Below are 27,588 nucleotides of genomic sequence, written 5' to 3' on the forward strand. Positions count from 1 at the left end.
TCGAACCACCGTTCTGCATGAAAGGCAAACGCACTACCTTCATGCTATCTCTCCGGCCCATCCATCTTTTTTTTCTTTTTTGAGTTTTATGTGACTCGAATCTTTTAATCTTTCTGGAAGATAGGTCACTTAAACTAACCTAGTATATGTGTATCTTCTTTTCTTCAGATACCAGATCTGATAGAACTCCTGTAACATATAGATGTGTATAGATAAGCAACCCACGGATGGACTGCTTGCTTCATTAAGAAGAATGAAATTCTGCATGAGGATTCCAAACCTGCCTGCCTATATGTGCATACCCCACTGAAACACTGGAAATAAAAGAAAAAGAAAAATTCCTCTGCAGGCTGCAGTAGGGAGCTGGGGGGGGGGGGGAGAGTGTGTGTGTGTGTGTGTGTGTGTGTGTGTGTGTGTGTGTGTGTGTGTGTCAGGGGACCCTGGAGCGTCCCTGGGTTCCCGGGGTGCACTTGCATTTTGGAGGCGGTGCTGAGCCAGGCCCACCCACTCCGGTGCGGCTGGCATCGCCCCTTTAAGGCGTGGGCAAGCCGATGTTAATGAGCTGCTGCTGAGCCAGCCGCAGAGCTGGGCCGCCCGCCGCCTAGGCCGGGAGCAAGGGGCCGGCAGGAGCAGGTGGCGGCGGCCCGCAAGAATCGGGGCGACCCGGGCCCCGCTTGCAGAGCATCGCAGAGCCTCGCAGAGGAGCTTCGGTGCAGCAGCAAGGCCAGCCTGGGGTGCAACAGCGAGGCCTCCCCCAGGGACCAGTGCCCCTGTCTTGGCCTGGGCATGACGCGGAGCCAGAGCCAGAGGACGAGCCCTCACTGCTTCTGTTGACCCAGGTAGCCCAGAGGCCCGCAGAGATGCGGAGCCAGGCTCTCTCCTTGCTGCTTTTGCTGTCCCTGCTGCCCCCGAGCCCTCTGCGGGGAGATCAGGTGGGTCCCTGCCGTGCTTTGGGCTCCTCAACCTCAGGGACCACCTGCACCCCAGTAGGGTGGCTCTGCCCGGCCTCGGGTTCCAACCTCTGGCTCTATACCAGCCGCTGCAAGGAGACGGGCATAGAGCTGACGGGCCACCTGGTACCCCACCACGATGGTCTGCGGGTCTGGTGTCCAGAATCGGGAGCTCACATACCCCTACCACCAGCCCCCGATGGCTGTCCCTGGAGCTGCCGCCTGCTGGGCATCGGGGGCCAGCTTTCCCCACAAGGCCAGCTTATGTTGCCCCATGAACACCCCTGCCTGAAGGCCCCGCAGCTGCGATGCCAGTCCTGCAAGCTGGGACAGACTCCCGGGCTTCTCCAGGCAGCAGCAGCAGCAGCAGGGAGCCCCGAAGAATCCCCTGGAGGGCGTCGGAAAAGGAATGTAAATACAGCCCCCCAGTTTCAGCCTCCCAGCTACCAGGCCACCGTGCCCGAAAACCAGCCTGCTGGCACCCCTGTAGCCTCCCTGAGGGCCATCGATCCAGATGAAGGCGAGGCAGGCCGCCTGGAGTACACCATGGATGCCCTCTTCGACAGCCGCTCCAACCACTTCTTCTCCTTGGACCCAGTCACCGGTGCTGTGAGCACTGCAGAGGAGCTGGACCGAGAAACCAAGAGCACCCACGTCTTCAGGGTGACAGCCCAGGATCATGGGCTGCCCCGACGCAGTGCCCTGGCCACTCTGACCATCCTGGTGACAGACACCAACGACCATGACCCTGTATTCGAGCAGCAGGAGTACAAGGAGAGCCTCCGAGAGAACCTGGAGGTGGGCTACGAGGTGCTGACTGTGCGTGCCACGGATGGGGACGCGCCCCCCAATGCCAACATCCTATACCGCCTTCTAGAGAGGCCCGGACGTGGCTCTTCTGAGGTCTTTGAGATAGATCCTCGCTCGGGGGTGATCCGCACCCGTGGGCCTGTGGACAGGGAAGAGGTGGAATCCTACCAGCTGACTGTGGAGGCCAGTGACCAGGGTCGGGACCCAGGGCCACGGAGTGCCACGGCCGCCGTCTTCCTCTCCGTGGAGGATGATAACGACAATGCCCCCCAGTTCAGCGAGAAGCGCTACGTGGTCCAGGTCCGAGAGGATGTGACCCCTGGGGCCCCCATCCTTCGAGTCACCGCCTCAGATCGGGACAAGGGCAGCAATGCCTTGGTTCACTATAGCATCATGAGCGGCAATGCACGGGGCCAGTTTTACCTAGATGCCCAGACTGGGGCCCTAGATGTGGTGAGCCCCCTGGACTACGAGACCACCAAGGAATACACTCTACGCATCCGGGCACAAGATGGTGGCCGCCCTCCGCTTTCCAACGTGTCTGGCCTTGTCACCGTGCAGGTCCTGGACATCAATGACAATGCCCCCATCTTTGTCAGCACTCCTTTCCAGGCCACGGTGCTGGAGAGTGTCCCCCTGGGCTACCAGGTTCTCCATGTGCAGGCCATCGACGCTGATGCTGGCGACAACGCCCACCTGGAGTACCGCCTGGCTGGCGTGGGGCCTGGCTTCCCCTTCACCATCAACAATGGCACTGGTTGGATCTCGGTGGCCGCCGAGCTGGACCGGGAGGAAGTAGACTTCTACAGTTTTGGGGTGGAGGCCCGAGACCATGGTGTGCCGGCGCTCACAGCTTCAGCCAGCGTCAGTGTGACCATTTTGGATGTGAACGACAACAACCCGGCCTTCACGCAACCTGAATATGCGGTGCGGCTGAACGAAGATGCGGCGGTGGGCACCAGCGTGGTGACTGTCTCTGCCGTGGACCGGGATGCCCACAGTGTCATCACCTACCAAATCGCCAGTGGCAACACCCGCAACCGCTTCTCCATCACCAGCCAGAGTGGTGGTGGGTTGGTGTCGCTGGCGCTGCCCTTGGACTATAAGCTGGAGCGACAGTATGTGTTGACTGTCACCGCCTCTGATGGCACACGCCAGGACACGGCCCAGGTCGTGGTGAATGTCACCGATGCCAACACCCACCGCCCCGTCTTTCAGAGCTCCCACTACACTGTGAATGTGAACGAGGACCGGCCGGCGGGCACCACGGTGGTGCTCATCAGTGCCACGGACGAGGACACGGGTGAGAATGCCCGCATCACGTACTTCATGGAGGACAGCATCCCCCAGTTCCGCATCGATGCAGACACAGGAGCTGTTACCACCCAGGCAGAGCTGGACTACGAGGACCAGGTGTCTTACACTCTCGCCATCACCGCCCGGGACAACGGTATCCCCCAGAAATCCGACACCACTTACCTGGAGATCCTAGTGAACGATGTGAATGATAATGCACCCCAGTTCTTGCGGGACTCCTACCAGGGCAGCGTGTACGAGGATGTCCCCCCGTTCACCAGTGTCCTGCAGATCTCTGCCACCGACCGGGACTCAGGCCTCAACGGCCGGGTCTTCTATACCTTCCAGGGAGGTGATGACGGGGACGGGGACTTCATTGTGGAGTCCACGTCTGGCATCGTGCGGACGCTTCGTAGGCTAGATCGGGAGAACGTGGCGCAGTATGTTCTGCGGGCTTATGCTGTGGACAAGGGCATGCCCCCTGCACGCACTCCCGTGGATGTGGCCGTCGCCGTGCTGGACGTAAACGACAACCCACCTGTCTTCGAGCAGGACGAGTTTGATGTCTTTGTGGAAGAGAACAGTCCCATTGGGCTGGCAGTAGCCCGGGTCACTGCCACCGACCCGGACGAGGGCACCAACGCGCAGATCATGTACCAGATTGTGGAGGGCAACATCCCCGAGGTCTTCCAGCTGGACATCTTCTCGGGGGAGCTGACCGCCCTGGTGGATCTGGACTACGAGGACCGGCCCGAGTACGTTCTGGTGGTTCAGGCCACGTCGGCACCTCTGGTGAGCCGTGCCACCGTCCATGTCCGCCTGCTGGACCGTAATGATAACCCTCCTGCCCTGGGCAACTTTGAGATCCTCTTCAACAACTATATCACCAACCGCTCCAGCAGTTTTCCCAGCGGCTCCATAGGCCGCGTGCCTGCCCATGACCCCGATGTCTCCGACAGCCTCACCTACAGCTTTGAGCGGGGCAACGAGCTGAGCTTGGTTCTGCTCAATGCCTCCACGGGCGAGCTGCGGCTGAGCCGGGCCCTGGACAACAACCGGCCGCTGGAGGCCATTATGAGCGTGCTGGTGTCCGGTAAGGAAGATTAAATTTGGGTGGCATGGCTTGTTGGGAACTCTGGGAACCTGCCCCCTACCTGCAGCACCCACTCCAGATCTGGCTGGGCCCCTTGCTCCTGTTGGCAATCCCCCTTCCTGCCAGCCTGTGGAGGTGAGGGGGCGTGTGGGGAAAGAGGCAGCCTTGGTTCAGGCTGCCAAGAAAGATGGAAAAAAGGCGCATGGAATCCTGCAAGGGGGGCCACTGCAAGGAAGACTGGGGAAGGGTGTGGGAATATTCCCCTTCAGGCCCTGATGAATATTCCTGTGAGCTCATGTCAAGGAACTCTGGGGGCCCAGGGTTTTAGGGGTCATAGCCCTGCATACAGGCCTTTTTGGCTCTCAGCTGAGAGAGACTTTGTCTGGTGCATTCTTTTCCCTCCGGGCAGAAAGAGCTTGGCCAGACCCCCCCCCCCCCCATGGTGCCCACAGGAAGTGAGGTTGGGCTTATTGTTTCTGTCCAAATAGATCCCCCTGTCAGGCCGGGCTAAAGTTCGGAGTCCAGCTTGGGGTCGAGACTAGTTGAGTCTGGGGCCTACTGAGGCAGCCATGTGTATTCATTCCCTGCCCCACTGGCTCTCTGGAGGCTGGGCCTTCCGGAGGCTGGAGCTCAGGAATCGGGCGGATTGGGTCACGGAAACTTGAAGGAGAGTCTCAGGGCGCGGGATCCTGGCGGGGACCCAGGCGGGCATTCCTGCTGCCCGGCCAAGCGCTCAGCCTTACACCATGCGGTCTTCCAGGCAGCTGCAGAGAGTGAGAGCCAGAGGCAAGAAGGACCCCCCTACAATTGGCAGAGCCCCTTCCCCAAGGCTGGGAACAGCTAGGCCAGGCACTGCTTCAGCCCCTCCCAGCCCTACTTGGGGTCTCCCAGCACAAACACTCCCCTCCCACCCCAGTGTGGACCCTGTGCAAACTGGCTCAGAGCTTCTTGGTGCATCCATTTCCCCTTCCACAGCAGGAAGTGCCAGACCAGAGTTCCTGTATGGCAACCTTATGGGTGCTGGGAGACTGGAGGCTGATTGGGGTGCCCTCCCCATTCCCACCCTTCCCCCTCTCTGCCCTGGGCAGGTGTGGACAGGCTCTGAGGGATGGGGACAGAGGAGGTTCCTGCCCAGCTTTAGGCTCCTGCCCGGTTCGGCTCTGAGCTCCCCTCAAACTGAGAAGCCCCCTTAGCAGAGCCCCACCCGCTCCCTTCAGCCCTGACCCTCACAGGCAATCACCACGGCAACCTCAAAGTTCAGGGAGGTTGGGGGTGAGGGGGCTTGACTGCCACCGCCTCTTTGTTCTCCTCCTCTCGTTCTTTGTCTCTCTTTGGTCCCGGCCTCTGTCTGGGGAGGCCTCCACACTGGCCCCTCCATTGTCTGCTCCCCTGCTCCTGGGTGGTGTCCTCCTCGCCGTCACGGCTGCCTCTTGCCCTGGCCTTTGTCTTCCCTGGTGTGATGCCCCTGTGACTTCAACCCCTTCTTGCTCCCTGTTGGGCCAGGGAACACTCCTGAAGTTTTGTGTCCTTCCTGCCTCTTTCACTCATTAGGACACACGGGAGTCCCAGAGTCACAGAATCTATACCTCCCCAGGACAGCCTGGCTTTGGAGGGCAGTGACAACACCAGCAATGTTTCCTGGGGGGCCCCCTGTGATCCCTGATCCTCTTCTGTCCCGGAGGCAGGTCGAGCCAGGCACAACTCCCACCCTAGTTCTCCACTGCCTTCCCTGTACTAGAGGGGTGCCCTGGGTCAAGGCAGAAGAGAGGAACAAAGAGGAAGGAGAGAGCAAAAAAGGGGCAGTTGGGGATGGGAGGACAATAGCAGAGGGGACAGGTGGCCACAGATGGTGGGCCAGATGGGAAGTTACAGGGGCACTGAATGAGGGGCACAGGCTGGAGTGGAGACAGGGAGGGAGGAGCCTTGCAGGGCAAGGAAGCTTCTCTTGCTGGCTGGCCTGCTCCCTATCACTTCCTTAGCAGTTGGGTGTCCCCTTAGGGATCTCCTGGCTTATTTCTGCAAGAGGGGCTTTTCAGCAAGGGACTCCTGGGATCAGACTAGGGTGCCTGCAAGCATACACTGTACCAAGTCTGCACTTATTGGGGTTGGGTGGACACAGAAAGAGAGTCTGAGAAAGGAAGGCCTGATGTCAGTCTGAGAAGGCTTCCGAGAGGAGGTGAGCGTAGGGTGGAAAAGTAGAAGAGTGTCGAGGCAGCATATGGGGAGAAGAGTAGGAACAGCCTGCTCTAGCTTCCAGACTAGAGTGGGAGAAGCAGGCCTGAGTGACTACAGCAGGCTGCAGGTGAGAGGAGGCTGGCCAGGCAGGCTGAGCAGTGAGGCCGGGAGGGTAGGCTGCCGGGGGCAAAGCCCAGGGCCACAGGGTCCATCGTTGGTCTCCAGGCACCCGGACTCCAGAAGGCACAGAAATGGAATGGAGGGTTGAAGCGATAGGACTGGGGTTAAGAGATTTTCCTTGCATGCTGTAGCACCCCCAGGCCTCTCAGGAAAGGGTCCCCAGACTAAGCGCAGGCTGGGAGGCCACACCTGCCCCCGTTCCTAAGAAAATGTGGGATCGGTTCCCAAATCTCCTCCCACACTATGCCAGAGACTATGGCAAACCTGCTAGGGTATGTTTTCTGTGTACTTGGAGCCCCTCAGGCTGTGTTTATTTATCTATTTTTTTAACTGGGGGTGGGGGAGGGAGTGATCAGCAACCACTCCTGATTCTGTGCTCACTAATCCTGGTGGTGCTTGGGGAGCTATATGGGGTGCTGGGAATCAAACCCAGACCATATGCAAAGCAAGTGCTTAAGCCCCTGTACCATCTCTTGTCCCCTTGGGGTTGCATGTAAAAACTTTTTCTGGCTGGATTCTCCAGCAGCTTCCTGCTTACTGGACACCCACCTACCATGTATGGGAACAGCACTAGAAGTAAAAACAAAAGGTCCTCCCAGTTGTGCTGTGTCTCCTCCTCTTGGCCCCTTTCCATTCCCATGTCTGTGCACTCAGGTGTGCTGTGGATTTCTGGGCCTGTTGTGAGCCACTACAATTGGCAGAGCAGGTTGGACTGCAGGGGTGTGGCAAGCATTGGTAATGGTGGGGTGCTGAGGGCATGATAAAAGCCCTAGGCCAAAATGGCCTATGGGTCTCAGTTTCGATTCCAAGTTGCCCAGGACCTCCGAGAATACCAGAGCAGCAGGGTGGTTATGCTACTGGTAAAGTGGCTTAGCTAGATTTCCTGGGGTGGGACTTCCCAGATTCCCCTGTCCTCCCTGCAGCCCAGAGAATGGCGGGAAGAATGCTTTGTGTGGGGTGTTGCCATGGGGATAGCAGGGCTGTGCCCAAGCAGCCAGGGGTTTGGTGGGAGGGGCATTGGGTGGCCCAGCCTATCTCTCCCCGCTTGCTTGCCATCCTCTGTAGGGAAGGGGAACCCTGCCAGGTCAGGGTCATGTAGTGTGGGAGGCAGAGAGTCGATGCTTCCTGGAGGGGGCAGGCAGGAAGGACATTTTTCTGGATATTTATCATGAGGTACAGAGAGATAAGCAAAGACAGAACAGGGGGAAAGGAGACAGGCACCTGGCGTGGGCTGGAAGGGGGCACACACTAAAAATATATCACAAGAGGAAGCCTGCAAAGAGGACCTCTGAAAGTCCAGTCCCTGTAAGGGCCTGTATGAAGCAGGACACTGATCCCTCAAGGAATGAATGACTTGTGCATAGGTACATCCTTCTGCCATTTAGAACTGGGTGCTTCGGGGCCAGAGCTATAGCACAGTTTGCATTGCATGCGGCCGACCCAGGACGAATATGGGTTTGATCTCCGGCATCCCATATGGTCCCCAGAGTCTGCCAGGAGTGATTTCTGAGTGCAGAGCCAGGAGTAACCCCTGAATGCTGCCAGGTGTGGTTCCCCCAAAACAACAAATGAACAGGGCCAGAGAGATAGTGTGGAAGTAAGGTGTTTGCCTTGCATGCAGAAGGACGGTGGTTCGAATCCGGCATCCCATATGGTCCCCCGAGCCTGCCAGGAGCGATTTTTGAGCATGAGTAACCTCTGAGCGCTGCCCAGAGCTATGACCCAAAAACCAAAAACAAACAAACAAACAATACCAACAAAAAAAGAACCAGGGCCTCATGTTGACTATGGATGGAGCACTGCACCATCCCATCCCTCCTTCCATCCCATCAAAAGATTTGGGTACATGTGCTGGCATCGTGGGGTTCTAGGTCCAGGGCTTGATCTGTCTGTTGTTGCCACTCTTGCAGACGGTGTGCACAGCGTGACGGCCCAGTGTGCCCTTCGGGTCACCATCATCACGGATGAAATGCTTACACACAGCATCACTCTGCGCCTGGAAGACATGTCACCTGAGCGCTTCCTGTCACCACTCCTGGGCCTCTTCATCCAGGCGGTGGCAGCCACACTGGCCACACCACCGGACCATGTGGTGGTCTTCAACGTGCAGAGGGACACGGACGCGCCGGGTGGCCACATCCTCAACGTGAGCCTGTCAGTGGGCCAGCCACCGGGGCCTGGGGGTGGTCCCCCCTTCCTGCCCTCCGAGGACCTGCAGGAGCGCCTCTACCTCAATCGCAGCCTGCTGACAGCCATCTCGGCCCAGCGTGTGCTGCCCTTCGATGACAACATCTGCCTGCGTGAGCCCTGTGAGAACTACATGCGTTGCGTGTCCGTGCTGCGCTTCGACTCCTCTGCACCCTTCATCGCCTCCTCCTCGGTGCTCTTCCGACCCATCCATCCCGTGGGTGGGCTGCGCTGCCGCTGCCCGGCTGGTTTCACGGGTGACTACTGCGAGACTGAGGTGGACCTCTGCTACTCCCGGCCCTGTGGCCCCCACGGCCGCTGTCGCAGCCGGGAAGGCGGCTACACCTGTCTCTGCCGTGACGGCTACACGGGTGAGCTCTCCACTCTGCACATTCCCCTTGCAGCAGAGAGGGCCCCCCCCACTCTTGTTTTTGTTTTGGGGTCACACCCTGCAGCGCTCAGGGGTTACTCCTGGCTCTGCTCAGAAATTGCTCCTGGCAGACTTGGGGAACCATATGGGATGCTGGGATTCGAACCACTGTTCCTTCTGGGTCTGCTATATGCAACACAAATACCCTACTGCTATGCTATCTCTCTGGCCCCAAATCCCCACTCTTTGGAAGATTTCTTCCCCCACCTCTCACCCCTAGATCCTCTTCTACCTCAGCCCAAGACAGCTTTGCTGAGCCCAGCACTAGCAAGCTCTAGACTAAGGCCACTTGGGTTTTGCAGCCCAAGTTGCCCAGCCAGGAGATATGCAACTTGGGGCCAATGTCTTTTTGTTTGTTTGTTTGTTTGTTTGTTTTTGTTTTTGGGTCACACCCGGCTGTGCTCAGGGGTTACTCTTGGTTGTGTGCTCCGAAATAGCTCCTGGCAGGCATGGGGGGCCATATGGGACACCGGGATTCGAACCAACCACCTTTGGTCCTGGATCGGCTGCTTGCAAGGCAAACGCTGCTGTGCTATCTCTCCGGGCCCGGGGCCAATGTCTTAACTGGAGGTGATGTCTATACCTGCATCATGGCTATCTCCCCACATGGGGAGTCATCTAAAACATAAAGAGCTGGCCAGTGGTTCCTGGCAGTGCAGGGGGTTAGGGTTGCTTACCACCTTCCTATGCAGCCACCCTTCAGTTTCTGGTATTAAAGGAGTTCTTGTAGGGTATGGCCTAACCGCCATCCTTTTCCTCCCCACCCCCCAAAAAAACTTCCTGACCAGTAGAAAGTGTTGCCTGCACTGGAAGAGAAACAGAGACAGATGAACTGTTCCCACAGTTTGATGAGGAGGGAGTGATGCTGGGCTCCCCAGCCTAGGCTCCCCCCACCTTCTGTGGAGCCAGTTATCTTTTCCTTTCTTTAAAAATAAAAAGGTTTTGGGGACACAGCTGGCAGTGCTCAGGAGACCGTATGGTGCAGGGGTGGAGGAACGTAACCTAGGACTCCTGCATGCAAAGCAGGCACTGAGCAGAGCAGAGCTGGGGAGACAAGAGGGGGCTTTGTGCAGGCACTGGGCAATTTCAGAACATCCCCTGCCCAGATGCTGATAAGAGGGGGGGCTGATCAAGAGGCCTCTAGTAGTCTCTGTCTCTCCCCAGAATGCTCCTTCCTTCTGACTACTTCTTCAGGCCCTCCTATATACTTGCTTAGGCCCACACCCTTCTCCCATTCCCCTGTGCCATGGCCCATACACCCCCCATTCTTACTTCTCCTGGCCTTCCCTTCCTTTCTCTGCATCTGCCCTACCAGAACTTGTGAGACTTCTCCCCATGCCTGGGGTAGGGGGGAAGAGTCTTTGTCCACAGGGATAGGGAGGGAGGGGGGCACTCAGAGTCTGCGAACAACGGTTTCCATGGAGACAGGAGCCAGTATCTAGGCCCAGGAGCTGAGAACCTATCTCTACAATCTGGGAAGGGAGGGAGGGAGGGCGAGCAGAGCCCGTTTTCCCATGTGAGCTCTTTCCTAGTTTGTATCCAGGGTTCATTTGGCCTCCAGTGTCAGCATCATCTGCACCCCTTGGCCCCTGGTGGCAGGGATCCCCCACACTGCCCGTCCCTCTCTCATAGATCCAAGTGGAAACCGGATTGGTCTCCACTGATGGCAAAAGTATTAATGGGAGAGAGGGAGCAATTGGGGGAAGGGGGCTGGTCCTAGCTCTGATGCCACCCTACATCCCTCCTTCTCTGTACCATCACCTCTGCAGAGGACAATGCATCTTAGCAAGCTTGCAAGTCTGGTCTGACAGCCTATGCTCTTGAGACTCAAGTATTTGGGGAGCAGCAAAGAGACTGAGGGTGCACAGTGGGGCCAGCACAAGTCCAGAAGGGCCAGACACTTTTGGGGGCCCACAACCATGATTACTCCTGGCTATGCGCTCAGAAATCGCTCCTGGCTTGGGGGGAACATATGGGATGCCGGGGGATCAAACCTCTGTCGGTCCTAGACTAGCGAGGGCAAGGCAGATACTGCTCCAGCCCCAAGAAAGGTCAGACTTTTATGGCTCTTACACAAGAGAGGTTCTTGAAAAGAGTTTAGGAAGGGGCCGGAGAGATAGTATGGAGGTAAGGCATTTGCCTTGCATGCAGAAGGTTGGTGGTTTGAATCCCAGCATCCCATATGGTCCCCCGAGCCTGCCAGGAGCGATTTCTGAGTGGAGAGCTAGGAGTAACCCCTGAGCACTGCTGGGTGTGACCCAAAAAAACAAACAAACAAACAAAAAAGAGGTTAGGACTAACTAGTGTGGGAATTGATAACAGACCACGGGAAGCATTGTTGGCAGGGAAGAGGTCCCCGACACTCACTGTCTTTCTACGGGCCCAGGCGAGCACTGTGAGGTGAGCGCCCGTTCCGGCCGCTGCACCCCAGGAGTCTGCAAGAATGGGGGCACCTGTGTCAACCTGCTGGTGGGGGGCTTCAAGTGCGCCTGCCCATCAGGAGACTTCGAGAAGCCCTACTGCCAGGTGACCACACGCAGCTTCCCTGCCCGTTCCTTTGTCACCTTCCGAGGCCTGCGCCAGCGCTTCCACTTCACCCTGGCTCTTACGTGAGTTGGGGGTGTCGGAGAGTGGGGTGTGTGGTCCTGCTTTGTGTGCAAGCTCAGTGGCCCGCTCGCTGTTGGCAGGGCGGGGTGATTATCCCCAAGACCTGAGATGGCTGCCTATCAGGGTGGGCCTGTTTTTTGTTTGGTTTGGTTTGGTTTGGTTTTTGGGTCACACCTGGCAGTGCTCAGGGGTTCCTCCTGGCTCTACGTTCAGAGATCGCTCCTGACAGGCTCAGGGGACCATATGAGACGCTGGGATTCGAACCACCGTCCTTCTGTGTGCAAGGCAAATGCCTTACCTCCATGCTATCTCTCTGGCCCCAAGGGTGGCCCTGTTGCTTACTGGTCCCCCGCCCCTCCAGATTTTGGTTCTGGCTTACTCAAGGTGGAATTGTCTCTCAGCCTTCTGCAAGGTTCCAGGGAGGTGGTAGGGAGGGGTGTCATCTCCGAGTGTGGGTCCTATTTCTCGCTCCACCCTTAGGTTTGCCACCAAGGCTCGGGACGGACTGCTACTATACAATGGACGTTTCAACGAAAAGCATGACTTCATGGCACTGGAGGTGATCAAGGAACAAGTCCAGCTCACCTTCTCTGCAGGTGACCCCCGGCACCCGCACCCCTACCCTGTCCCCCACTCGGCCAGCCCAGCTTGTCCTAACTCCCTCCTGTCCCTCCTCTGGGGCCCCACCTCACCAAAGCATCCTTCCCCAGGGGAATCAACCACCACTGTGTCCCCATTCGTGCCCGGAGGGGTCAGTGACGGCCAGTGGCACACAGTGCAGCTCAAGTACTACAATAAGGTGGGTGTGTGGCGGGGAGCACCCCTCTTGTGGGGTGGTCTGAGTCGCCTTTAGAAATAGGTGTGCAGGAGTTGTTCTGTGTGTGGGAAGGGTCAGTGCTGGCCCCTTGTATTGGGCACCTCACACACCACATCCTCTGCTTGCCCTGTCTATAGCCCCTGTTGGGCCAGACGGGACTCCCGCAGGGTCCATCAGAGCAGAAGGTAGCCGTGGTGACCGTGGATGGCTGTGACTCAGGAGTGGCCCTGCGCTTCGGAGCCGTGCTGGGCAACTACTCCTGCGCTGCCCAAGGCACCCAGAGTGGCAGCAAGAAGTGAGTGGAGGGCCAGAGCAGTGGGCATTTGCCTTGCATGCACTAACCTAGAATGGACCACGGTTCAATCCCTTGGCATCCCCCAAGCCAGGTCCCCCAAGCCAGGAGTGATTTCTGAGTGCATAGCCAGGTACTCCTAAGCATCACTGGGTGTGGTCCAAAAACAAAACAAAAAACAAACAAAAAGAAGTGAGTGGAGGGTTGGATATAGGGTAGGAGGGGAGTGAGAGCTTGGGCCCTGAAGTGGAACTGGTCTAAGTGGGGTGTCACCACCTTGATCCACTCCTCAGCCCTCTGAAGCATGCAGTGTATGGGGGGGGGGTGTTAGGGTGATGAAGGGAGTGGGCCAAATCAGCACATTAGAAGCCCCTTAGCGGGCTGGAGAGATAGCATGGAGGTAAGGTGTTTGCCTTTCATGCAGAAGCTCAGTGGTTCGAATCTGGCATCCCATATGGTCCCCCGAGCCTGCCAGGGGAGATTTCTGAGTGTAGAGCCAGGAGTAGCCCCTGAGTGCTGCCAGGTGTGACTCAAAAACCAAAAAAAAAAAAAAAAAAAAAAAAAAAAGAACCCCATTAGGTTAAGGGAGATTTCAACAGGAGAAGCTTGACTTGGGGGCCCCCCTCAGCCCTGGGCATGTCTTTGAGTCCCCCCTGGACGATGCCTAGTCCTTCTTAGCCTGGTGGCAGGGTGCCCAGGCATTAGGTGACCTAGACACGCCAACTCTCCCTCATGTTGCCACCATGGATGCTGTCCTCTAGGTCTCTGGACCTTACCGGGCCCTTGCTGCTGGGCGGGGTCCCAGACCTGCCCGAGAGCTTCCCGGTGCGCACACGGCACTTTGTTGGGTGCATGAGAAACCTTCAGGTGGACAGCCGGCATGTGGACATGGCCGACTTCATCGCCAACAACGGCACAGAGCCAGGTACGATGGAGGGAGAGATGATGGCACAAGCAGGGCTGTCCAGGTGGAGACAGCTCAGCTGCTGATGTTGGGGGGGGGGTCTCAGATGATTGGGGTGTATGCCAGGAACCCCCACTTTCCCTGACATGAGCCATCTCCACACTGTCCTAGGCTGTCCTGCCAAGAAGAATGTCTGCGACAGCAACTCCTGCCACAACGGAGGCACCTGTGTGAACCAGTGGGATGCTTTCAGCTGCCAGTGCCCCCTGGGCTTCGGGGGCAAGAGCTGTGGCCAGGGTAGGAGGCACCGTCAGCAGGCCCGGAGCACGGGTGGGGCCGTGGGTGGAGGACATGCCTGGGCAGGAGCGAGGAGCACAAGGCACAAAGGGGCTGGCTCAGTCTGAGGCCTGCCTGGGCACAGTGTGGGCAGGCCCTGGTGCAGGGGAAGGCCCCAGGGTGGTGGTGCACTGCCTTTGCAGAGCCCCGCCTCTGAGAGTGCATCGCCCCCTTTCTCTGTCTCCCCAGAAATGGCCAACCCGCAGCGCTTCCTGGGCAGCAGCCTGGTGGCCTGGTATGGGCTCTCCCTGCCCATCTCCCAGCCCTGGCACCTGGGCCTCATGTTCCGCACTCGCCAACCCAGCGGTGTCCTGCTGCAGGCCGTCACCAGGGGGCGCAGCACCATCACGCTGCAGGTGTGGAGGGGCGGGGCCACACGTGGGGCGTGGCCTTCAGGGAGTGGGCGGTGTCAGTGTGGATGTAGTCTCCAGTGAGTGGGCGTGGTTGAGAGGGAGGGCTACAGTGTGGGTGTGGCCTTCAGGGAGTGGGCGTGGTTTAGGGCGGGGCTACATGCGAGACCTGACCTTCAGGAATGGGCGGGGATAACGTGGGTGTGGTCTCATACTTGGGCGTGGCTATGTATGGGGTGTGTCTTCCCGAGAGTGGATGTGGTTGAGGGAGGGGCTACATGCGAGGTGGGTGTGGCCTCCAGGAGATGGGCGTGGCTGCGTGTGGGTGTGGTCTAAAGGGGGTGGGCATGGTTGAGGGCAAGGCTGCCTGTGGGTGTGGCTTTCAGTGAGTGGGCGGGGTCATATGTGGGTGTGTCTTTCAGGGAGTAGGTGTAGTTGAGGGCGTGGCAACATGTGTGTGTGTCCTTCTGGGAGTGGGCGTGGCTATATGGGCGTGACCTTCAGGAAGCGTGAGGGGTTGTGTGTGGGCATGGGTTCTATTGAGTGGGCGTGGTCAGAGAAATTATGGGCGTGGTGTCCAATGAATGGGCGTGGCTTTGGTCTGCTCTAAGCCACTGCTGCTGGAGCTTGCTGCATTCCTGTCTCGGTTTCTGATGTCTATTATTTATTGTTTGAGATACACTACCATGTATAACATTGACTCCCATTACTATATATATATATATATATATATATATATATTCTATATTTTGTGAGGATGGATAATTTGCAGGCACAGACTTTTATGTGTCAATGATATATATATATATATATATATATATATATATATATATATATTCCCCAAACTGAAAGGTTTGCATACTAAAAATGATCAGATTTGAAAATTTACATTTTTCTGTGGAATAGTTTTATATATTTTTTAATCTTTATTTAAGCACCATTAAGTACAAGCATGATTGTAGTTGGGTTGGGTTCCGTTATAAGCAGAATACCCCCCTTCACCAGTGCAACATTCCCACCACCAGTGTCCCCCATCTTCCTCCTACACAAGCAGACTTGCCTCCCTTGGCTCTGGCGAGGCGCTGGTGCCATCTGCAGGAGCCTTAGGGAAATGATGCCTCTGTGCCTGCTCTTGGCCTCCCTGGGCCTGAGAGATGACGTTTTGGGTGGTCCAGAATGGGGGCTGTGGGCTGCAGGATGCCACCCCAGACTAACCTGCTCACCCCACTTGTTTCTGGCTTGCAGCTGCGGGAAGGCCATGTGGTGCTGAGTGTGGAGGGCACCGGGCTCCAGGCCTCATCTCTCCGTCTCGAAGCTGGTCGAGCCAATGACGGTGACTGGCACCATGCACAGCTGGCCCTGGGTGCCAGTGGGGGCCCGGGTCACGCCATCCTGTCCTTGGACTACGGGCAGCAGCGGGTCGAGGGCAACCTGGGGCCTCGGCTGCATGGCCTACATCTGAGCAACATCACTGTGGGCGGCACTCAGGGGGCGGCTGGTGGGGTGGTCCGTGGCTTCAGGGGCTGCTTGCAGGTGAGTGTCTGGTTTTGGGGTGAGAGGGGCCCATTGCACCTCAAGTCCATCCTACAGCTGAGCCAACGTTATCCCCTGTTGCTCCCAGGGTGTAAGGGTCAGTGAGACCTCCGAGGGTGTCAGCAGCCTGGATCTTGGCCGCGCGGAAAGCATCAATGTGGAGCCTGGCTGCAACCTGCCAGACCCTTGTGACTCGAGCCCATGCCCTGCCAACAGCTTCTGCAGTGACGACTGGGACAGTTACTCCTGCAGCTGTGACCCAGGTGCACTGCTGACCCTGGAAACAGGAGGGTGGTTGTTGGGGTGCAGCTCTCCAGCTTCTCCTTCTCCAGCTCAGACCCTATTCCTCAACTTCCCCCTTCCAATTCAGGTTACTACGGTGACAATTGTACTAATGTGTGTGACCTGAATCCCTGCGAGCACCAGTCCATATGCATCCGGAAGGCCAGTGCCCTGCATGGCTACTCCTGCGGCTGTCCCCCAAATTATCTGGGGCCCTACTGTGAAACCAGGTGAACAAATAAGGGTCTGCAGTATTCTTCTGAGCCTGGAGGCCACAGGCAGGGTCAAACTGGGGTGGGTGGGTTTGGGGCATAGGGAGTTCATATCTTCCTGGGTTTCTCTCTGTAGGATTGATCAGCCTTGCCCCCGAGGCTGGTGGGGACACCCCACCTGTGGTCCATGCAACTGTGATGCTAGCAAAGGCTTTGACCCCGATTGCAACAAGACCAGCGGCGAGTGTCACTGCAAGGTGCCAACAACCCCTCTCCCTGCTCCTTACTAGGTGCCTTGTGATGGTTGATTCCTAGATTGGAGGGGAGATGTGGAGAGCCCCCAGCTGGCCCAGTGCAAAGGGCCACTCATGCAGCTGTGTCCTGAGTGTCCATTTTTATGCCCCCCCCCCCGTGGCATCAGTGGCCACCTCATGGGAATGGGTTCAACTTCAGATCTAAACTAGTTGTGGAATCTATGCTTCTGTTTTTGGATCGTACCCAGTGGTATTCAGGGGTTACTCTTGGCTCTGCACTCAGGAATTACTCCTGGTGGACTCCGGAGACCATATGGGATGCCTGGAATTGAACGGCCATGTGCAAGGCAAATGTCCTGCCTACCACACTGTCTCTCCAGCTTTGTTTGTGAAACTTTTACTTTTGGGTCACACCTGGTGGTACTCCCAGATCAGTGACTGGGCTTGCTGTCAGTGGTGCTCAGGACACCCTTCAGTGCCAGGGACCAACCTGGGGTCTCCTGCATGCAAAGCCCACCTAGCTGCGCCCCTCATCTCAGTTGTGAAATGTTTTCACTTCACCTCCTGGCTCAGGGAGCCTCTGAGAGGGACCCCAACTGGAAGTACCTATTCAGGCAGGCCCAGGGAGGAAGGCTGGAGTCAGTGACCCAGTCCTCCTGCCCAGGAGAACCACTACCGCCCCTCTGGCAGTGCCAGCTGCCTCCTGTGTGACTGCTACCCTACGGGCTCTCTGTCCCGAGTCTGTGACCCTGAAGATGGCCAGTGTCCCTGCAAGCCAGGAGTCATCGGGCGCCAGTGTGACCGCTGTGACAACCCATTTGCTGAGGTTACCACCAATGGCTGTGAAGGTGGGGCTCCTGGGATGGACATGTGGCCTCCCCACTGGGTGCCTGGTCCCTTGGGTCCAGGAGGCAGGGGTTGGAGGACTCAGTGGGCAAGGGAGGGCTGGGAGCTTGGACACAATTGTGAGGGGCCATGCCCCCAATTAAGCGCTGATCTTCCCTGCAGTGAACTATGACAGCTGTCCCAGGGCCATCGAGGCCGGAATCTGGTGGCCCCGAACCCGCTTCGGGCTGCCCGCTGTTGCTCCCTGCCCCAAAGGCTCCTTCGGTAGGTGCCATGGGCCCAAGAGGCCACTCAGGATCACACCTCTTGTTAGGTGGCACACGAGGATGGGAAGGCACCTGGTCACAGATTCTGGGGTCCATTTTCTGGGCTCTGAGTCTAGAAACTCCAGGTCTCATTATTCCTTGGATCACTGTTCCTTCCTTTCATTTCCCCAATTGCCCAGATTTTGTGGGGAGCAGGAACTCTCTTTATCTCCCTTGGCCCCCTCAGAGATTCTGATGAACCCCACTGGATTCCTTTTCATCACTTTCCATCACGGAAGCTCTGCCCCAGAAATTCAGGACCAGTCCCCTGGTCATTGAGCAGACTGTGGCTCAGTGTCCCCCTTTCTTCAGCTTCTCACTAAGCTATATCTTAATGCTCCCCCATTGCAGAAGAAGCATTCTATGGGGGGGGGAATCTGTCCCTCCTGACCCCACTTATATTGCTTTTCTCCCCAGGAACGGCTGTGCGCCACTGTGATGAGCACAGGGGGTGGCTACCCCCCAACCTCTTCAACTGTACCTCTATCACCTTCTCAGAGCTGAAGGGTTTTGTAAGTATTACCTTTCCACCCCCCAGATTTACTCCTAAGTTTTTTTTTTGTTTGTTTTTTGTTTTTTGGTTTTTTGGTTTTTGGGTCACACCCGGCAGTGCTCAGGGGTTTCTCCTGGCTCTACTCTCAGAAGTCGCTCCTGGCATGCTCGGGGGACCATATGAGATGTTGGGATTTGAACCACTGTCCTTCTGCATGCAAGGCAAATGCCCTACCTCCATGTTATCTCTCCAGCCCCTCACTCCTAATTTTGAGAATGAAGCTTCTGGAATTCTGGCTCAGGTCCCCACCCTGGGAAATCCTTGTCTGTTTTCCCAAGGCCCTTTTGTTTTGTTTTGTTGGTTTTTGAGTCACACCCGGCAGAGCTCAGGGGTTCCTCCTGGCTCTGTGCTCAGAAATCACTCCTGGCAGGTTCGGGGATGTGGGATGCTGGGATTCGAACCACCAACCTTCTGCATGCAAAGCAAACACCTCACCTCCATGCTCTCTCTCCGGCCCTACCCAAGGCCCTTTTACTGCAGAGTTAGGGTCTGTCCCTGCCTTCCTCACTGCTGCTCTTGGCTGGTTCTACCCTAGGCTGAGCGGCTGCAGAGGAACGAGTCAGGCCTCGACTCGGGGCGCTCCCAGCAGCTAGCCCTTCTCCTGCGCAACGCCACGCAGCACACGGCTGGCTACTTCGGCAGCGACGTGAAGGTGGCCTATCAGCTGGCCACACGGCTGCTGGCCCACGAGAGTGAGCAGCGGGGCTTTGGGCTGTCGGCCACGCAGGACGTGCACTTCACAGAGGTGGGTTGGTTGCATAGGGTTGGGAGGAAAGGGGATGCCCCACCCTGCCCTTTGGGATGCCATGATGCCAGCCGAGATCAACACTTGAGTGACTTTCAGCAGTGGCTCAGCCTTTTACTTTGTTTGGTTCTGAGGCCACACCCAGCAACGCCCAGAGGCTGCCCTTGGAAGGGGGGGGGGGTGGCATTGGTTCACTTCTTGTGGTGCTCAGGGGACCCTGCAGTGGTAGAATGGTGGAGTCACAAAACATATGATTCAGCCCTTTAAGTGATCTTGGTGGGGTAGTGTTGTTTTGTTTTGTTTTGTTTTTTTTTTTCATCAATAATGGTGATCTATGGCCATCGCTAGTGTCCACTCATTTTTGTTTTGTTTTGTTTTGGGGCCACACCTAGTGACGCTCAGGGGTTACTCCTGGCTATACGCTCAGATATTGCTCCTGGCTTGGGGGACCATATGGAATGCCAGGGATCGAACCCAGGTCCATCCTGGGTCAGCCGCATACCAGGCAAGCATGTTACCGCTGCACTATCGCTCTGGCCCTTCAACTGATTTTTGATTGGGGTGACTCTACAATGCTGAGGAGCACTTTGTGTATTGTCTGTACATGCTGGCCTGACAGTTAAGTGCTCTGACCTATGCTAGATGCTTGGGGTTTGGTGTCACAAAGGTGCTACTTGGGGTGACAATTTACGGTGCCCCAAAAATGACTTCCAAACCTTACACATGGCATTCCTATGCTCCAACTCTGAACTCTATCCCCAGCCACAGTTTTTTTTCTTTCTTTTTTTGTTGTTTTTTGTTTGTTTGTTTGTTTGTTTTTTGGGTCACACCTGGCAGTGCTCAGGGGTCACACCTGGCTCCACGCTCAGAAATTGCTCCTGGCAGGCATGGGGGACCATATGGGATGCCAGGATTCAAACCGATGATCTTCTGCATGAAAGGCAAACGCCTTACCTCCATGCTATCTCTCCGGCCCATGCTGCAGTTTTCTTGCCTTTTTATTTATTTACTTAATTAGTTATTTTTGGGTTTTGGGCCACACCCCAGCAATGCTCCGAGGTTACTCCTGGCTCTGCACTCAGGAATTACTCTTGGTGGTGCTTAGGGGACCATATAAGATGCTGAGGATTGAATCTGGGTTGACAATGTGCAAAGCAAGCATCTTACCTGCTGTATCATTTCTCCATCTCAGCCAAAGGTTTTTAACCTTCTTATGCTTGTGGACAGGCAGTAGACTGCGGCCCCATGGTTAGAAACCACTGACTGCCTCTTCCCATGGCAGGGTGTCCAGAGATGGCAGAGGGGAGGTGTGATGACCATGTATTACCTGGGTTGAGATGGGGATATGTGTGGGGAAGGGGGCAGGGAGCCAGGACTGAGCCCCACAAAGGCTGAGAGGAGAGAAGATGGAGGGCCTGGGCACAGCCCACCATGCCCATCTCATCCCTAGAATCTGCTGCGAGTGGGCAGTGCCCTCCTGGACGCGGCCAACAGGCGGCACTGGGAGCTGATCCAGCAGACAGAGGGTGGCACTGCCTGGCTGCTGCGGCATTACGAGGCCTATGCCAGTGCCCTGGCCCAGAACATGCGCCACACCTACCTGAGTCCCTTCACGATCATCACCCCCAACATCGGTGAGGGGCCCATGGGGACGTGGGGGGGGGGACTCGGGTCACCATGGATGATGGCTCATCTGATCTATAACCCTCCCCCCCTCCCACTCCAGTCATCTCTGTGGTGCGCTTGGACAAAGGGAACTTTGCAGGGGCCAAGTTGCCTCACTACGAGGCTCTACGGGGTGAGCGACCCCCAGATCTAGAGACAACTGTCATTCTCCCGGAGTCTGTCTTCAGAGGTCAGTGGGGCCCTCGCTGTGGGGTGAGGGCCAGATGGCATGTTCCCCACTAAGTGGACTATGTTCCCACCCAGAAACACTGCCCTTGGTGAGGCCTGCGGGCCCAGGAGAGGCCCCGGAGGCAGAGGAACTGGCACGGCGACAGCGGCGACATCCAGAGCTGAGCCAGGGGGAGGCCGTGGCTAGCGTCCTCATCTACCGCACGCTGGCCGGGCTGCTACCTCATAACTATGACCCGGACAAGAGGAGTCTGAGGTGAGGGCTGGGTGGCAGGCAAGGGGTTATGGGAGGGCAGTGGACAGAGAGGTGGCCCTTCTGCCATGCCCCTCTCTACTCAGAGTCCCCAAGCGCCCCGTCATCAACACGCCTGTGGTGAGCATCAGCATTCACGACGATGAGGAACTGCTGCCCCGTGCTCTGGACAAGCCAGTGACCGTGCAATTCCGGCTGCTGGAGACGGAGGAGCGTACCAAGCCCATCTGTGTCTTCTGGAATCATTCCATTTTGTGAGTCTCCCTTCTGCACCCCATAAACATCGGCTGCCTGCACCTGTCATAGCACCCTAGCCCCTGCCCTGCACCCCTCCCTTGGCCCACTTGTACCCACCTTACCCCCAATCGCCCTGACCACCTCGCATCCCTGGAGCAGGGTCAGTGGCACCGGTGGCTGGTCGGCCCGTGGCTGTGAGGTTGTTTTCCGCAACGAGAGCCATGTTAGCTGCCAGTGCAACCACATGACGAGCTTCGCTGTGCTCATGGATGTGTCCCGGAGGGAGGTGAGCCAGGCCTTCACCCCCACCATGGTTACAAGTGTTGGGGAAGGTGGAGCTTGGGGTTGGACACGCAGGTTCTGTCCTTCTTCATGCCCCCCCCCTACAGAATGGGGAGATCCTGCCACTGAAGACACTGACCTACGTGGCCCTTGGGGTCACTTTGGCCGCCTTGCTGCTCACCTTTCTCTTCCTCTCCCTGCTGCGGGCTCTGCGCTCCAACCAGCACGGCATCCGCCGCAACCTGACTGCTGCCCTGGGCTTGGCTCAGCTGGTTTTCCTGTTGGGCATCAATCAGGCCGACCTCCCTGTAAGGGTCCCCAAAGCCCTCACCTTCTGGCCCTTTAGGCTTCAGGTCTGGTCCAGGCTCTTCCCTTGCAGCTGTCCCTTTCTTCACCCCTGAAATGTCCTTAATCTGTCCCAGACTTGCCTGGAAGTGCCCCTGGCATTACTCAGCTCCCCTACCTTACCCTGGTCCCCGGGAATGCAGACTCGGGGGGCCTTGGCCACGCTGACCTGATGTGGCTTGGGCCCCCAGTTTGCCTGCACAGTTATCGCCATCCTGCTGCATTTCCTGTACTTGTGTACCTTCTCCTGGGCGCTGCTGGAAGCCTTACACCTGTACCGTGCCCTCACCGAGGTGCGAGATGTCAACGCTGGCCCCATGCGGTTTTATTACATGCTGGGCTGGGGTGTGCCGGCCTTCATCACAGGTATCCTGCCATGACCTGCTGGTCACAGCTTCCTCTTCCTGAACATCCCTCTGACCCTGACCTCACCCCATACTGTGACCCCCTGCCTGAAGGCAGAATCCCTTCCCACCCTGGCTGTTGTGGTGTTCACTTTACCCCAGGTCTTTTTTTTTTTATTTTTGGTTTTTGGGTCATACCCGGCAACACTCAGGGGTTACTTCTGGCTCTATGCTCAGAAATCACTCCTGGCAGGCTTGGGGAGGGACCATATGGGATGCCAGGATTCAAACGCCCTACCTCCATGCTATCTCTCCGGCCCCTCATCCCAGGTCTTGCAGTGGGCCTGGACCCTGAGGGCTATGGTAACCCCGACTTCTGCTGGCTCTCCATCTATGACACCCTCATCTGGAGCTTCGCCGGACCTGTGGCCTTTGCTGTCTCAGTAAGTGCTGGGCAGTGGGGGTTGGAGGAGCCGCTGACTAAGGGACCCCATGACCCTCACACCTGCTCTTCTCTGCTAGATGAGTGTCTTTCTGTACATCCTGGCGGCCAGGGCCTCCTGCGCGGCTCAGCGGCAGGGCTTCGAGAAGAAAGGCCCTGTGTGAGTTTGGGCAGCAAAGGATGGGCAGGACTGGTTTTGTTCAGGGGGGAGGTCCTGTCACTCACAGCCCCCCATGGTCCCCCAGCTCAGGTGTGCGGCCCTCCTTTGCCGTCCTGCTGCTGCTGAGCGCTGCCTGGTTGCTGGCACTGCTCTCCGTTAATAGCGACACCCTCCTCTTCCACTACCTCTTTGCCGCCTGCAACTGCATTCAGGTAGTGGCCAGCCTGGGCAGGTGGGAGGCCCAGGGAGATGGGGTTTGGGGTGATGGTGCTCAGAATGCAAGCAGGCACTCAGAGCTGCTCCTTGCTGGTCAGGGCCCCTTCATCTTCCTCTCCTACGTGGTGCTAAGCAAGGAGGTCCGGAAGGCGCTCAAGTTCGCCTGCAGCCGCAAGCCCAGCCCTGACCCTGCTCTGACCACCAAGTCCACGCTGACCTCGGTGAGGGGGGTCCGGGGGGCCCTTTCTCTGCAATCTGTGCCGCCTTTGCACCGTGCTCACGTCTGCCCCAAAGGGAGCATGTGGCCAGAAGAAGCAGGAGCCTGGTGGGAGATCAGGATAGGGAGAGGAAGATTGTGACCTGGGAGATCTGAATCCTGGACAACCCTGGGCAGAGCAGGGAAGTTTCCATCTCCCAATTTCGGGTTCCTAGGGGCTGGAGAGATAGCATGGAGGTAGGGCGTTTGCCTTGCAAGCAGGAGGACAGTGGTTCAAATCCCGGCATCCCATAGGGTCCCCCGAGCCTGCCAGGAGCGATTTCTGAGCGTAGAGCCAGGAGTGACCCCTGAGCGCTGCCGGGTGTGACCCAAAAACCAATTTCTGGTTCCTTCTCGGATCACTGAGCTCTTGGGCAGCCCATCTCTGGTGATCCAAGGTGTGGGGGACTAATGTGGCATAGCTGTCATGAGAGGTTCCTAGTGTGGGTGTGTGGAGGGTGGGGGAAGAGTAGGGGAGCTCCTCAGCTTCCTCTTTCCAGCCTGTCCCCCTGACATCTTCCTTCCCTGTCTAGTCCTATAACTGCCCCAGTCCCTATGCCGATGGGCGGCTCTACCAGCCTTATGGAGACTCAGCCGGATCCCTGCACAGCGCCAGCCGCTCGGGCAAGAGTCAACCCAGCTACATCCCCTTCCTGTTGAGGTGAAGCCACCGCTGGCTGCAGGGGTGGGGGTCCAACTGTGAGGAGCCAGGTAGCAGTGTGAATTAGCATTCTTAGAAAAGAGGGCAGTGGGGCTGGAAAGATGGCGCAGCAGTTGGGCATTTGCCTTGCATGCGTCCAACATGAGACAGACCCGGTTCGATTCCCGGCATCCCATATGATCCTCCAGCCTGCCAGGGGCAATTTCTGAATGCAGAGCCAGGAGTGACCCCTGAGCACTGCTGGGTGTGGCCCAGAAACCAATCAATCAATCAATCAATAAAATTAAAAAAAAGAAAAGAGGGCAGGAACTAGAGTGCCTGGAGAAAACATGGGACACTGTGGGGGACACAGTATCATCTTTGGTTTTGTTGGGGGGCAGTTTGGGCCACTTTGGGTCACAGGCAGGTGCTATTCTCAGCTTGCTACCTGGGGTTGTTCCTGGCTGGGTTTGGGGCACCCTGTTAGCCAGTCTTCCTGGTCCCTCTATTGTGATCTTGTCTACTCAGGGAGGAGTCCACACTGACCCCTGGACAGGCTCCCCCTGGCCTGGCAGATCCAGGGGGCCTCTTTCTGGAGGGACAGGAACAGCAGCATGGTGAGGACATTGGAGACCCCTGGTTCCAATGGGGGGGGGGGTGCTGGCCTGACTCAGAGTCCACACAATCTCTCGCTCCCTCCTCAGACCCCGACACTGACTCTGACAGTGATCTGTCTTTGGACGATGACCAGAGTGGGTCATACGCCTCCACGCACTCCTCGGACAGCGAAGAGGAAGAAGAGGGTGTTGCCTTCCCTGGAGAGCCGGGCTGGGACAGCCTGCTAGGGCCAGGGGCCGAGAGACTAGGCCTGTCTTGCACAACTAAGGGTGCGTTGTTGGCTGTGGCAGGAGACAGGGAGTTGGAACAGGGCTGGCTTGTGCCTTCCCACGTTCCTCATCCCTGCCTTGCTCCCCCAGATGGGGGCCTTGGCTCTGCCAAAGTCCCCTGGCCAGGAGACTTTGGGACTGCAGTGAAGGACAGTGGAGGTGGCAGGGGTCCTGAGGAACGGCTGCGGGAGAATGGAGACGTGCTGCCTCGGGAGGGTTCTCTGGGACCCCTGCCCGGCCCTGCTGCTCAGCCACACAAAGGTGAGGGGCTGGTGGGGTGCTCTGGGATGGGCCCCACTGTGTGCCCAGCCACTCAGGACCCCTGCCTTCCTGCACCCATAGGCATCCTCAAGAAGAAGTGTCTGCCCACAGCTGGTGAGAAGAATAGCCTCCTGCGGCTGCCAGTGGAGCAGGCCACAGCGTCTTCCCGGGGTTCCTCAGCCAGCGAGGGCAGCCGTGCCATGCTCCCACCCCGACCTCCACCCCGCCAGAGCCTCCAGGAGCAGCTCAACGGGGTCATGCCCATTGCCATGAGCATCAAGGCAGGCACCGTGGATGAGGACTCCTCCGGTTCCGAGTGAGTGTGGCAGGGGATGGCAGGGGGACTGGTCCCGGCTCAACCAGCTGTCCCCAGGCCTCTTGGGGGGAATCTGAAGATCCCTCCACACCCCAAGGTGGTGGGAGGCTCGGCCCAGGTGGGCACCGGGTGAGCAGGGCCTCTGGATTGCTTCTCTGACTTTTCCTTCTGGCGAGAGCTGCTGGCCTCGCCTTCTCCTCTCTCCCACTAACCCTCCTTCTGCCTTTTTTCTGTCACTCTCCTCTCCTGCCTCTCCAGATTTCTCTTCTTTAACTTCCTGCATTAACCCCGGGCTGCGGTCCCTCCATCCCGAGGCGCCGCACACCCTCCGCTGCACTCACGCCTGCTTCTGTCTTGTGCTTTATCCTGCTGCCCCTGCTCTTGTGCCACTGTGCTGCCCACAGTCAACACAGCGCTGAAACGCCCATCTGAGGAGCCCGGGCCTTGCCGGGAGGGGGTACCCTCCCCTCAAGGCCGCCTAGTGCCAATTCCTTCTCCCCACACCATCCCCTCACTGCACTTTGGACCCCTGGGGGCCAACATCTCCAAGACAAAGTTTTTCAGAAAAAGAGGAAAAAACTAAAAAAAAAAAAAATAAGCTCTCCACTCGTCATGACTTCAGGGATTGATTGTTTTTCTTTTTATACGCTGGAAACTGACTCCCCTTTCCCTCCCCAAAGACGATAGGACCTTCCTGGATGCTCCCCAGCCTCTCCTCAGTTTCCCATCTGCTGTGCCTCTGGGAGGAGAGGGGCTTGGGGTGGGGCCCTGCCTCTCTGATGCCATCACCAAAAGGAAAGGACCAAGCCACATGCGCCCAGGGCAGGGCGCCCTGCAGGCTGCTCCCGGGGCAGGTGGGCTGGCATGCCTCCTCTCGGGCCTGCACCCCCTGGCCGCCCCCCAGCCTCCCAGGAACTGGAAAAGCCCCGTCTGAAAGGGGCCCAGAAGGACTCAGCGCCCCTGGACCCCCAAATGCTGCATGAACACAATGTGAGGGGAACCCACGCCCTGGAGCACCGCCAAGGCCCCCAACCCTCTTCTTTCCCTGGACTATGGCTGCCCGCTGCTGCCCAGGCATTTGCTGTTTGCTGACCCCCAAAGTGCTTCCTGGGGCTGCCGGGAAGCCCTGCCCGTGTTCTGTTGTGCTTCTTTGCAGGGGGTGGGAGGGGAGGGGAGGAACGGGGAAAGTGGTCTCAAGCACAGGTTTTGAGTCTGGATTCTGGTGTACACCTCCCGCCTTGCCCAACCCGAAGATCAGACCATCCCCTTCCCCTTCCCCATTTTGTCTGACCTGCTGTGGCCTCTGAGATGTGTTCTATTTTTAACCCCTTCATGGAATTGGCTCTCTTCTTCAAAGGATCAGTCCTGTTCCTTTGTCCGTACCCCCAGCCCTCCCCACTCCCTGCGAAGAGAGAGTTAATATATTTTTTTATTTATTTGCTTTTTTTGTGTTGTCTGGGAGGAGTTCCTGTCCAGGTCTGGGGGGGGGGGGTCTGATGAGGCAAGTGACAGGCCTGGCTTGTCTCCAATATCCTAAAGTGGGGCTCATCCCTCCTCCCTAGGCTCTGCCCTTTATCTCCAGGCTGTCATCTCCTGTCTTTTCTCCCCCCTCCAGATTTTGCCACTTGCTCCTCACAGGAGCCCCCATACCCTTTGATGCTGAGCATGTGTCCACCAACCTCACCACCACCTCCCCTCTGAAACCAGGGGCTAGAATAGGAGGCTCTGGGCAGAAAAGTTCCTCCTCCTCCCTTATAAAGCTCATCTCCCCTTGCCCTTTCCCTTCAGCAATTCCTGTAAAGGGTTAAAATTTAACTGGTTTTTACTACTGATAACTTAAGAAATACAAAGATGCTGGATGCTAACTTGATACTAACCATCGAATTGTACAGTGTGATTGTTACTGTAAATACGGTATGTCACTTTCCTTCTCCTACT

The 27,588-nt window shown here is 57.4% G+C and overlaps 1 protein-coding gene across 4 annotated transcripts; it reads left to right on the forward strand.

The window, feature by feature from the left end:
• Positions 1-799: 799 nt before the first annotated feature.
• On the forward strand, positions 800-27,570 carry CELSR2 (cadherin EGF LAG seven-pass G-type receptor 2). Of its 4 annotated transcripts, none has more exons than XM_049765655.1 (34): positions 800-4,149; positions 8,415-9,062; positions 11,508-11,730; positions 12,209-12,324; positions 12,439-12,527; positions 12,683-12,840; positions 13,599-13,762; positions 13,913-14,038; positions 14,267-14,433; positions 15,673-15,960; positions 16,049-16,223; positions 16,331-16,472; positions 16,591-16,711; positions 17,373-17,556; positions 17,717-17,818; positions 18,277-18,371; positions 18,948-19,157; positions 20,608-20,791; positions 20,884-21,012; positions 21,087-21,267; positions 21,351-21,518; positions 21,658-21,787; positions 21,891-22,091; positions 22,320-22,494; positions 22,803-22,915; positions 22,995-23,074; positions 23,160-23,286; positions 23,389-23,511; positions 24,080-24,207; positions 24,715-24,803; positions 24,891-25,073; positions 25,164-25,334; positions 25,416-25,650; positions 25,909-27,570. In XM_049765655.1, exons 1-34 carry the CDS (start codon positions 861-863, stop codon positions 25,934-25,936), a joined length of 8,742 nt encoding a protein of 2,913 aa, XP_049621612.1. In that variant the 5' UTR covers positions 800-860; the 3' UTR covers positions 25,937-27,570. The 4 variants fall into 4 exon arrangements, with proteins under 4 accessions (XP_049621612.1, XP_049621614.1, XP_049621613.1 ...); XM_049765657.1 differs by having other exon boundaries at positions 26,331-27,570; XM_049765656.1 differs by having other exon boundaries at positions 21,661-21,787.
• The last annotated feature ends 18 nt before the right edge of the window (positions 27,571-27,588 follow it).

This window comes from Suncus etruscus, chromosome 19 (genome assembly GCF_024139225.1).
Source record: "Suncus etruscus isolate mSunEtr1 chromosome 19, mSunEtr1.pri.cur, whole genome shotgun sequence".
Taxonomy (NCBI): domain Eukaryota; kingdom Metazoa; phylum Chordata; class Mammalia; order Eulipotyphla; family Soricidae; genus Suncus; species Suncus etruscus.

Coding starts and splice junctions, on each gene's coding strand:
- CELSR2 (XM_049765654.1), top strand. CDS start 861: ATGCGGAGCCAGGCTCTCTCCTTGCTGCTTTTGCTGTCCCTGCTGCCC. Junction 15,961..16,048: donor GCTTCAGGGGCTGCTTGCAG/GTGAGTGTCTGG, acceptor TGTTGCTCCCAG/GGTGTAAGGGTCAGTGAGAC. Junction 25,335..25,415: donor TGCTGCTCAGCCACACAAAG/GTGAGGGGCTGG, acceptor CTGCACCCATAG/GCATCCTCAAGAAGAAGTGT.